The following is a 12,500-nucleotide window of genomic DNA, read 5'->3' on the forward strand; positions in this document are numbered from 1 at the left end:
GAGAGAAAGAGGGAAGAAGAGGAGGAGAGAGAAAGACAGATTGAACTTGAGAGGGAAAGGGAGCGACAGAGAGAGGAAGAAGAGCGAAAGAGGGAAGAAGAGGAGGAGAGAGAAAGACAGATTGAACTTGAGAGGGAAAGGGAGCGACAGAGAGAGGAAGAAGAGAGAAAGAGGGAGGAGGAGAGAGAAAGACAGATTGAACTTGAAAGGGAGCGACAGAGAGAAGAAGAAGAGCGAAAGAGGGAAGAAGAGGCGGAGAGAAAAAGACAGATTGAACTTGAGAGGGAAAGGGAGAGACAGAGAGAAGAAGAAGAGAGAAAGAGGGAAGAAGAGGGGGAGAGAAAAAGACAAAGAGAAATGGAGAGGGAAATGAAGAGACAGAGAGAGGAGGAGAGGGAAAGGGAGAGACAGAGAGAGGAGGAAGAGAGAAAGAGGGAAGAAGAGGAGGAGAGAGAAAGACAGATTGAACTTGAGAGGGAAAGGGAGAGACAGAGAGATGAAGAAGAGAGAAAGAGGGAAGAAGAGGAGGAGAGAAAAAGACAAAGGGAAATGGAGAGGGAAATGAAGAGACAGAGACAGAGAGAGGAGGAAAGGGATAGGGAGAGACAGAGAGATGAAGAAGAGAGAGAGAGAAATAGGAAAGAAGAGAAGGAGAGAGAAAGACAGATTGAACTTGAGAAGGAAAGGGAGCAACAGAGAGAGGAGGAAGAGAGAGAGAGAAAGAGGAAAGAAGAGAAGGAGAGAGAAAGACAGATAGAACTTGAGAAGAAAAGGGAGAGACAGCGAGAGGAGGAAGAGAGAAAGATAAAGAGGAAAGAAGAGAGAGAAAGACTGATAGAATTTGAGAAGGAAAGGGAGAGACAGAGAGAAGAGGAAGAGAGAAAGAGGAAAGAAGAGAAGGGAGAAAGACAGAGAGAAGTGGAAGGGGAAAAGGAGAGACAGGTAGAGGAAGGAGAGAGGGGGAAGCTTAGGATGAAAGAGGAGAGATTGAGAGAGAAGGAAAGGGAGAAACTCAAAGAAAAAGAGCGAGAAATGGAAATACAGAGAGAGGAGGAAAGGATGCAGGAAGATGAGATAAAGAGAGAAGAAGATCGGGAGAAAGAAGAAGCAGAGTCCCCAATCCAATTCATCACTCTTAAACCTGACCAACCTCCCAAGCTAGAGCCTCCTTCTCCCTCAACTACCGTCCCCATCATAGAACCCATACCAAAGGAAGAGAAGCAGCCTCACATCGAGGTGGTCTACGACGACTTCTCTGTCAAAGAGGAGAAGCCTCTTATCAAGATGGTCTATGATGATTTCTCCGTCAAGCCCCGGCGGTGGGGGTCTCAGGCCAGGTTCCTTGCTGACCGTGCCCAGGTCGAGCCACCCTCCCATGGAACAGAGGAGCCTGAGTCACTGGGCTCCTCGGAATCCGACCCCCAGAGAACCGTTGTTGACACCCAGGAGCCAGCCCAAGAGAGTCCAGTCAGCGTCGAACCTCACCCAGCCGAGAGGGATCTAGAGGGGGGAGTCCTCACCCCAAAGGACGGGACAGAGAATAAGGAGGAGGGCACCAGCATGGACACGGAGGAGGTAAGCAAGGGGAATATCAACTGGGGAGAAAATATGAAAATTATAACACAAAAAGGGTATTTAATGGCCTAGGTCATTTTCCTTTCCAACACTGGTGTGGATTGACTTTCCATTGGCTTAAACCCTGGTGGTATACTGGGGAAATTGTGTTTCCATAAGAATCCACATAAAGGTATTTATGGGGGTAGCCATAGAGATACTTATCATTTTTATATTTAATTCTGCGTTACAAGCTATTATAAAATCTCAAAGCAGGTTACACGGGTATTGGCTAAATATCAAGGTATCTCTTTAATGTGGTACTACCTGTTAAAGGAACAGGTATGAAGTCACTGCTAAAGAAGGCAGTGTGTGTGAGTGTGTGTGTGTGTGTGTGTGTGTGTAACTGTAAATAGTTGGATCAAGGTGTGTCATTGTGTAATGATACTGACATGCCCTGAAACCAGAACCTATTCACTACCTACCCTGCCTGCTACCTAGATAACCATAGGTACAAATAGGTGTTGGTTCAAGGGGTGTGTAGTTATACACAGACTCTCTGTCTCTCTTACACACACACACACACACACACACACACACACACACACACACACACACACACACACACACACACACACACACACACACACACACACACACACACACACACACACACACACACACACACACACACACACACACACACACACACACACACACACACACACACACACACACACACACACACACACACACACGCATGGATACGGACTTGCACAAGCACACAAAAATACACATACAATACAAATACACCCGGGTACATACACTAACAGACAATGACAATGCCTACTTGGTCTTGGTGATATTTCATTCACTTCTTGTGGTTTTCTACTGAATGAGAAGTTGTCATTGAGCAATAACTTATTGTGGCTCTCTGCTGCCCCCATGCAGTACAGAGACAGTATTACAAAACACATTGGGATATTTGACAGAATTTAGAACTTGAGTATAAGTAAATAGGAAAGTGTTTCTTTAATGAGGAATTCCCTTGGGTAATATAGCTAAGTAGTCTCAAATATCCCCACATATACTTTGTGTGTGGGCGTGTGTGCTTGCTTCCGTGTGTGAGCGAGAAATAGAAAGTAACCGAGATCGAAACATTTCACTTCCCTTCCATCACTACTGCAGTCTTTGTCTTCCTTTAATTTTACCTTCACTCAATGTATTTCTCTACTAGAAAAGGGTTGTATATACAATGACTTGTCCCATAGTACCAATTATATTGTCTTATGAAATTCGGATTGTTGGTCTGTTTAAGTTAATAAGTATTTTAGTTTCAGGTTGCATATGTCTTTTGTTGCGATCTAAAAACAATAAATAAAATGTATATATAAAAATAAAAGGGTTGTATATAGGGAGGGAATTAGAATAGCCATATCTCCTCTTTTAGCTGTTTGACATAGATATGAAAAAGGACATTGGGAGATACAGGAAGGATAGGCCAGACTAAGGGTGATGTATAAAGGAGGAAGACAGAGAGAGAAGATATTGTGTATGGATACATAGGGATAAACTGATGAAGAAGTGTTAAAATAGAAATGCCTGAGGCTTCTATGGGTGAGTGATCTCTTCTGCTCATAGAATAACGAATAGCTATACTGTATATTGAAAGCTGTCACACTTGTGTTCATTGTGAAAGAGAACTAGAGAAGTCAGGGCAGTTAGCATGGCTAAATAGGAAGGTATCTCTTTAGAGCCACACCGTGCACACCACAAATAGTGTAGCTTTACTGTAGAATATCAATCTCGTTCTACTCGCTGAGAAGAGCATGAAATCACCACTAAAAAAGTCAAGCTATTACACGCACATTGGCAGGACTAAGAGGTAGCAGCTAACAACATGCTGTAGTATTTTGATCATGCAAACCCTGCAAAATCTGAATTTGAATTAAGCGTTTAGTGACAGATGCAGATGAAGACAATTTAGACCTACGCAATTAGTTTATTTTTTTACTCATTTTTTATTTTCAATTTCATAAAAGCAGATGAATATTGACACATATTAATGCAGATGGGTACAATTCGTGGTACATGGTAAAATAAGTGAAAATATATTAGGTGGTATATTAACATAACAGAAATCATAAAACATTTCCAGCCAGAGATAATCATTATTATAAACAAATAGAGCAATAGAAAAAGACACCCAAACCCACACACAAAAAAGTACAAATACAAAACAAAATGTGGGGAGGGGCTTTATTTCATGCCATTAATACTGCCACCTGCAATCATGGAATTTTTTTATCAGGAGTATAATTCATTGTCTGATCCATCCTGCTGACTTGGATGGGATTATGTCATCTTTTCATTAACCCATCAGAAGTCCCACCCAGTTGACTACTTCAACATGGTGAAAGTCCTCAATGGCACTGCCCATGCTGATATAGGCTTTGTGGCACGTGAGCCATCTATCCAAGTCTATGTTTTCCTTATATTTAGCTCACTTCCTCAATTCACTTTCATTTGAATGAGTGAGTTACTATTTAGTCCAGTAGATGGTGCTAAATAACCAAACTATATTTACTTGTACAAAAGCTGAAGTTACCTTTCAGTGAGTCTAATTATATTTACTTCCCATCGTGGGAATCCCTCACTCATTTCACTGGTTTCATGCAGATTTGAAAAGTTAATAATGAGCATTGTCAAAGGAGGACAGAAATTGTGTTACTAGTTACAAGCATTTCGCTATCTCACAATAACATCTGCTAACCATGTGTATATGACCAATACATTTGATTTTATTAGTTAATCCCCCAATCAATGCTCAATATGTATAGGATGTAATTCATCAATATAAAACTAAACAACACATCTGTGAAGCTAAAACAGTCTTTTCCATGTAATATTATCTTTATGATTTTTTAAGGTGAGTCAGGTTTCTCCAGTAAGAGCTAGAGGGAGAAAGGCTATTTCTGGTCTGAGAGAGCAGAGTGTCAGTGTCAGTGTGTTTGCTCTCCAAACACAGGCTGAGCAGCCAACCATGAGGGCTGTTCAGACTGACTGACTGACTGATTGACTGACTGACTGACGGATTGATTGACAGATTGACTGATTGATAGATGGACAGTATGTAGTAGTGGAAAGTTGCATGCATAACTTAATTTACATTTACATTTAAGTCATTTAGCAGACGCTCTTATCCAGAGCGACTTACAAATTGGTGCATTCACCTTATGATATCCAGTGGAACAACCACTTTACAATAGTGCATCTAACTCTTTTAAGGGTGGAGGGGAGGGGGGGTTAGAAGGATTACTTTATCCTATCCTAGGTATTCCTTAAAGAGGTGGGGGTTCAGGTGTCTCCGGAAGGTGGTGATTGACTCCGCTGACCTGGCGTCGTGAGGGAGTTTGTTCCACCATTGGGGTGCCAGAGCAGCGAACAGTTTTGACTGGGCGAGCGGGAACTGTACTTCCTCAGAGGTAGGGAGGCGAGCAGGCCAGAGGTGGATGAACGCAGTGCCCTTGTTTGGGTGTAGGGCCTGATCAGAGCCTGAAGGTACGGAGGTGCCGTTCCCCTCACAGCTCCGTAGGCAAGCACCATGGTCTTGTAGCGGATGCGAGCTTCAACTGGAAGCCAGTGGAGAGAGCGGAGGAGGGGGGTGACGTGAGAGAACTTGGGAAGGTTGAACACCAGACGGGCTGCGGCGTTCTGGATGAGTTGTAGGGGTTTAATAGCACAGGCAGGGAGCCCAGCCAACAGCGAGTTGCAGTAATCCAGACGGGAGATGACAAGTGCCTGGATTAGGACCTGCGCCGCTTCCTGTGTGAGGCAGGGTCGTACTCTGCGAATGTTGTAGAGCATGAACCTACAGGAACGGGTCACCGCCTTGATGTGAGTTGAGAACGACAGGGTGTTGTCCAGGATTACGCCAAGGTTCTTAGCACTCTGGGAGGAGGACACAATGGAGTTGTTAACCGTGATGGCGAGATCATGGAACGGGCAGTCCTTCCCGGGAGGAAGAGCAGCTCCGTCTTGCCGAGGTTCAGCTTGAGGTGGTGATCTGTCATCCACACTGATATGTCTGCCAGACATGCAGAGATGCGATTCGCCACCTGGTTATCAGAGGGGGGAAAGGAGAAGATTAATTGTGTGTCGTCTGCATAGCAATATGATGAGAGACCATGTGAGGATATGACAGAGCCAAGTGACTTGTGTTATAGCGGAATAGGAGAGGGCCTAGAACAGAGCCCTGGGGGACACCAGTGGTGAGAGCACGTGGTGCGGGAGCAGATTCTCGCCACGCCACCTGTTAGGAGCGACCTGTCAGGTAGGACGCAATCCAAGCGTGGGGCGCGCCGGAGATGCCCAGCTCGGAGAGGGTGGAGAGGATGATCTGATGGTTCACAGTATCAAAGGCAGCCGATAGGTCTAGAAGGATGAGAGCAGAGGAGAGAGAGTTAGCTTTAGCAGTGCGGAGCGCCTCCGTGACACAGAGAAGAGCAGTTCTCAGTTGAATGACTAGTCTTGAAACCTGACTGATTTGGATCAAGAAGGTCATTCTGAGAGAGATAGCAGGAGAGCTGGCCAAGGACGGCACGTTCAAGAGTTTTGGAGAGAAAAGAAAGAAGGGATACTGGTCTGTAGTTGTTGACATCGGAGGGATCGAGTGTAGGTTTTTTTCAGAAGGGGTGCAACTCTCACTCTCTTGAAGACGGAAGGGACGTAGCCAGCGGTCAAGGATGAGTTGATGAGCGAGGTGAGGTAAGGAGAAGGTCTCCGGAAATGGTCTGGAGAAGAGAGGAGGGGATAGGGTCAAGCGGGCAGGTTGTTGGGCGGCCGGCCGTCACAAGACGCGAGATTTCATCTGGAGAGAGAGGGGAGAAAGAGGTCAAAGCACAGGGTAGGGCAGTGTGAGCAGAACCAGCCGTGTCGTTTGACTTAGCAAACGAGGATCGGATGTCGTCGACCTTCTTTTCAAAATGGTTGACGAAGTCATCTGCAGAGAGGAGGAGGGAGGAGGGGGAGAGGATTCAGGAGGGAGGAGAAGGTGGCAAAGAGCTTCCTAGGGTTAGAGGCAGATGCTTGGAATTTAGAGAGTGAGGAAAGTGGCTTTAGCAGCAGAGACAGAAGAGGAGAATGTAGAGAGGAGGAGATGAAAGGATGCCAGGTCCGCAGGAGGCGAGTTTTCCTCCATTTCCGCTCGGCTGCCGGAGCCCTGTTCTGTGAGCTCGCAGTGAGTCGTCGAGCCACGGAGCAGGAGGGAGGACCGAGCCGGCCTGGAGGATAGGGGACATAGAGAGTCAAAGGATGCAGAAAGGGAGGAGAGGAGGGTTGAGGAGGCAGAATCAGGAGATAGGTTGGAGAAGGTTTGAGCAGAGGGAAGAGATGATAGGATGGAAGAGGAGAGAGTAGCGGGGGAGAGAGAGCGAAGGTTGGGACGGCGCGATACCATCCGAGTAGGGGCAGTGTGGGAAGTGTTGGATGAGAGCGAGAGGGAAAAGGATACAAGGTAGTGGTCGGAGACTTGGAGGGAGTTGCAATGAGATTAGTGGAAGAACAGCATCTAGTAAAGATGAGGTCAAGCGTATTGCCTGCCTTGTGAGTAGGGGGGGAAGGTGAGAGGGTGAGGTCAAAAGAGGAGAGGAGTGGAAAAGAAGAGGCAGAGAGGAATGAGTCAAAGGTAGACGTGGGGAGGTTAAAGTCACCCAGAACTGTGAGAGGTGAGCCATCCTCAGGAAAGGAACTTATCAGGGCGTCAAGCTCATTGATGAACTCTCCAAGGGAACCTGAGGGCGATAAATGATAAGGATGTTAAGCTTGAAAGGGCTGGTAACTGTGACAGCATGGAATTCAAAGGAGGCGATAGACAGATGGGTCAGGGGAGAAAGAGAGAATGTCCACTTGGGAGAGATGAGATCCCAGTGCCACAACCCGCTGACCAGAAGCTCTCGGGGTGTGCGAGAACACGTGGGCAGACGAGGAGAGAGCAGTAGGAGTAGCAGTGTTATCAGTGGTAATCCATGTTTCCGTCAGTGCCAAGAAGTCGAGGGACTGGAGGGACGCATAGGCTGAGATGAACTCTGCCTTGTTGGCCGCAGATCGGCAGTTCCAGAGGCTGCCGGACACCTGGAACTCCACGTGGGTCGTGCGCGCTGGGACCACTAGGTTAGAGTAGCGGCGGCCACGCGTTGTGAAGCGTTTGTATGGTCTGTGCAGAGAGGAGAGAAGAGGGATAGACAGACACATAGTTGACAGGCTACAGAAGAGGCTACGCTAATGCAAAGGAGATTAGAATGACAAGTGGACTACACGTCTCGAATGTTCAGAAAGTTAAGCTTACGTTGCAAAAAAAAATCTTATTGACTAAAATGATATAGTACTGCTGGCTGGTGAAGTAGGCTGGCTAGCAGTGGCTGCGTTGTTGACTTTGTTTGAAAGTGTAGCTGGCTAGGTAACCTCTAACTGGCTAGGTAACCTCGACAATTTCTCTAAATTTCTCTAAACTACACAAGTATCTTGGATACAAGGACAGCAAAGACAACTATGTAGCTAGCTAACACTACGCTAATCAAGTCGTTCCGTTGTAATGTAAGTTTCTACAGTGCTGCTATTCGGTAGAAGTTGGCTAGCTAGCAGTGTTAGCTAGCAGTGTTGACTAGGTAGGAGAACGGCAGCGCGGCGGACGAAAATAGCTGGCTAGCCAACCGATAATCACTCAAAACTACACAACTATCCTAGATACAAAGATAGCAAAGACAACTATGTAGCTAGCTAACACTACACTAATCAAGTCGTTCCGTTGTAATGTAATCGTTTCTACAAGATATTATAATCCTGCCCTCACCCTCCATCCATTAACACTGTTCAACAACCCCACTTCTCTCATGATAGCAATTCATAAATACCATACATGGTACGACAAGCTAGATCTTGCTCTCTGTCTCTCTCCCTCCATCCCTTGTCACCCCTCCCTTTGCTGAGAGAGTGCCTCTCTCCCTCTCGCTCTCTCTCTCTCTCCCTCTCTCTCTCTCTCTCTCCCTCTCTCTCTCTCTCTCTCTCATAAACATGGACGCACAAACACACAGTGAAATTAATACGGCTAGAGGTAGGGCTCATCGACTGACAGGAAAGTTCCTCTTCTATTTTCCTCTTCCCCCGTTTTCTTTCTCACACATACGCAAACACTGTCTCTCTGTCCTTTCTCTCTCTTTCTCCTTCTACCTCACACACTCTCTCCACATACCTCTATCTCTCTCTCCCTGTTTCTCTCTCTCAGTCTGTCTCTCTCCCTGTTCCTCTCTCACTCAGTCTCTCTCTCTCTGTCTCACTCGTTCTCTCTCTCTCTCCCCAAGCCTGAAAAATTTAGATTTGGACTCCGGCACCTGCCCATTACCTACAGCACAGAGAAAGGGCGAGACGGAGGCAACAGCAGAGCAGCACCTTGGTCCATCCTCACCTTCCCGTGGGATTTTCCACCTTCCTTCCTAACACAGAGCCCAGCTTTGATTGTTGTTTTCTGGGAACGTTCACTCAACTCTGTGGAGATAAAAGCAGAGAATTAAGCTCAACTCACCTGGTTGTGCATGAATGGATGCAAGGAGAAGTCAAGATTCCCATCTGGTTTTCCCATTTTTCTAAAAGAAATGGGAGGAAGGGTCTGAGAGAACCTGGGAGTTACGTGGTCTTTAACTGCGGGAGAGACAGACAGGTTTGGTTTGTGAACGAGGGAATGTGTCAGAGCAAGAGAGAAAGAGAGAGAGAAAGAGACTTAATATATAAAGAACATGCGAGAGCTTAAGTAGTTGTACGTAGATGAAGAGTAGATATAGGCTAGGTAGTCCATCTGGCTGGCTGGGTTTGACATTGAACGTGAACAATACAATAAGGAAAATAGTCTATCAGCTGCAACAGGAGTCATAGATTGATAACTTACAGTGTGTTTTCACTTTCAGACTGTTTCTTAGTGTTTGACAGAGTCTAGTTGTCACTGTGTGTGCTCAGGTTTTCCTAGTCCCATCCATTGTGGTGAGCCCTGCGGTGTCAGAGGAAAGTTTTGTTGTATTCAGAGCACATGGTCGGCCAGTTCACATGATTGGCAGGGCTAAACAGGAAGAGTTGTTTCAGTAAGTGGGAGTGAGGTGTATACAGAAGCATGCTTTGAGCCTAAATTGGACTTTGATTAACTCAAACTGGACTGGTTACTGTGGACTTTCCGTGAGGAGGACATGTTCTATCGCTGCCATCTTTGACCTTTGTCCTCTGAAACCAGGAAGTAAATAAAACACAGCCAGGGAAGGAGGACTTCTCAACCTCCACACCCCAAACCTTAATCCAACCCAAAAAAGTATTGACCCTTGGTTAGCACATTCTGCTGGTTTCCATATTAACCCGGTCACCACTGTGACCACTCAGCATTATCACGGTGGTAGCCAATAGACATGCAGAACCTGGGCGGTAAACTGTCCTCCACCCAGGTCCAGGTCTCTAGCTGGGTGGGCAGCATGCGTCGTTCCCTACAGGGGGCACTGAACTTAGTCTGGGAAAATGATGATGAAGAGGATGAGGTGGTGAAAGAAGATCAAGAGAAGGAGAAGGTAGAGGAGGAGGAGGGAGAAGGTGGGGGCGGGAGGTTCCATAGGGCCGTGTCTACACTGCATAGCTTTGCCTCCCAGAGCCGGCGATCCCTGAGGTTGTTCTCGGTCCGGAGTCGCCAGCGGATCAAGCTAAGTAGACGGGCAGCAGACACCAGCGCTGTAAGGGAACTCATCTGAACAACGTCATTATCTGCTCTTGAACCAGACTGTTATTAGAATGAACATAGACCTAAAAGTTCTACTTAGCCAAACAGCTTAATTCCCTAAATAGTCTGAAGGCCACTACCACTTCTTTCTCCCCCTCCATCTCTCCAACACGTTTCTACCTCTTTCTGCTTATTCCTATCCTTCTCGCCCCTCAGRGGCTTGTGTAGGCCTATGGTTTGTGTGTGAGTGTGTGTGTTTGTGTGTGTGTGTTTGTGTGTGTGTGTGTGCGTGCCGTGTTTATCAGTGTGCGTACGGTTAGCATTTCCCTCTGTCAGTGGTGTGAATGAGAGTCTGGGGAAAGTGACAGGAGGCCTGAGGGAAAGAGATAAGATCCATGGAAACACTGTAGCGTGCGTGCATGTGCGTGCGCGTGCGTGCGTGCGTGCGTGTGTGTGTGCGTGCGTGCGTGCGTGCGTGCGTGTGTCTGTGTCTGTGTCTGTGTGTGTGTATGCTCCTTGCTATGAATATCTGCTCATGCTAACCTCACACCTCTCAAGGCCCATGTTTTCGTGTCCATGTATAGTCTTTCTATTGCTCTCACTGCAGAACACATTTAGCAGAACCACACAGCTGTGTTGAATTGCTTACATCTCTGTAATAGAGCTGATGGTGTGGTTTGTGCTGTAGACCTGCAGAAAGGTAGACTGCTTCAGGGTGCAACAATATGCCGTCCATAACCACTAGTGTGTGTGAGTTTCTCGAAATTATGTGAGTGCGTTTTTTAAAAACTCTGTTCTGTCTCGGAAGCGAGTATGTCTCCTTGCGTATATTTCTATCAGGCCTGAGGCCTGCACATTCAATGTCTGAACACGTGCATGGGTAATTTTTGGTGTGGGTGAGTGTGTGTCTATGTGTATGTGTCATTTATCGCTGCATTGTTTAGAGGACATGTATTAGGTCCTTTTTCAGTCTGGATGGCTTTGAGCCCCCCCATAACTTTACTGTGAAGCACAGATGTTAAAATGAGGTGTGACTGCAGAGTACTACCTGCTCTGTCTTGACTTGTAACCCTCCCCCCTTAGGATCCCTTGTTGATGTCACTTGTTAAATCCACTTCAATCAGTGTAGATGAAGTGGAGGAGACAGGTTAAATAAGGTTTTTAAGCCTTGCGACAATAGAGACATGGATTGTGTGTTTCATTCAGAGGGTGAATGGGCAAGACAAAATATTTACGTGCCTTTGAACAGTGGCAGGCACATTGGTTTGTGTCAAGAACTGCAACGCTGCTGGGTTTTTCATTCTCAACAGTTTCCTGTGTGTATCAAGAATGGTCCACCACCAGCCAAGGTGCAATGCTGCTGAGTTTTTCACGCTCAACAGTTTCCTGTGTGTATCAATAATGGTCCACCACCAGCCAAGGACATCCAGCCACCTTGACACAACTGTGGGAAGCATTGGAGTCAACATGGGCCAGCATCCCTGTGGAACGCTTTCGACACCTTGTAGAGTCATGCCCCAACGAATTGAGGTTGTTCTGAGGGCAAAAGGGGGAGGTACAACTCAATATTAGAAAGTTGCTCTTACTTACTACTGCCTACCTTATTTGACATTGTAAGCTTTTTATGTAAACAATGGCTAGCTGCCCTTTGGACTGCTATACAGCTGCCAATGCAACTCTGGCAATTTAACCCTGCTGCTATACATACACTACATGACCAAAAGTATGTGGACACCCCTTCAAGTGAGTGGATTCAGCTATTTCAGCCACATCATTTGGTGACAGGTATATAAAATTGAGCACACAGCTATGCAATCTCTATAGACAAACATTGGCAGTAGAATGTCCCGTACTGAAGAGCTCAGTGAAGAGCTGAGTAAAGAGCTCAATGTCATAGGATGTCATAAGATGCCACCTTTCAGTTTGTAAAATTTMWGCCCTGCTAGAGCTGCCCCGGTCAACTCTAAGTGCTGTTATTGTGAAGTGGAAACGTCTAGGAGCAACAACGGCTCAGCCGCGAAGTGGTAGGCCACACAAACTCACAGAATGGGACCGCCGAGTGCTGAAACACATAGCATGTTAAAATTGTCTGTCCTCGGTTGTGAACTCACAACCGAGTTCCAAACTGCCTCTGGAAATCCTCTGGAGTGACGAATTATGCTTTACCATCTTGCAGTCCAACGGACGAATCTGGGTTTGA

General features: G+C 46.4%; 1 protein-coding gene across 4 annotated transcripts in view; it reads left to right on the top strand.

Moving 5' to 3' along the window:
- The window catches only part of LOC111970261 (trichohyalin), a 39,180-nt gene that overhangs the window by 7,098 nt on the left and 19,582 nt on the right, over positions 1 to 12,500 (top strand). For all 4 annotated transcript variants that reach the window (XM_023996908.2, XM_023996907.2, XM_023996909.2 and 1 more), the window contains exon 2: positions 1 to 1,575. This exon is cut by the window's left edge and continues 1,767 nt beyond it. In XM_023996908.2, the coding sequence (XP_023852676.2) occupies positions 1 to 1,575 (1,575 nt within the window). The remainder of the gene's footprint in view (positions 1,576 to 12,500) is intronic.

Source organism: Salvelinus sp. IW2-2015, linkage group LG11 (genome assembly GCF_002910315.2).
Source record: "Salvelinus sp. IW2-2015 linkage group LG11, ASM291031v2, whole genome shotgun sequence".
In the NCBI taxonomy this organism is placed as follows: domain Eukaryota; kingdom Metazoa; phylum Chordata; class Actinopteri; order Salmoniformes; family Salmonidae; genus Salvelinus; species Salvelinus sp. IW2-2015.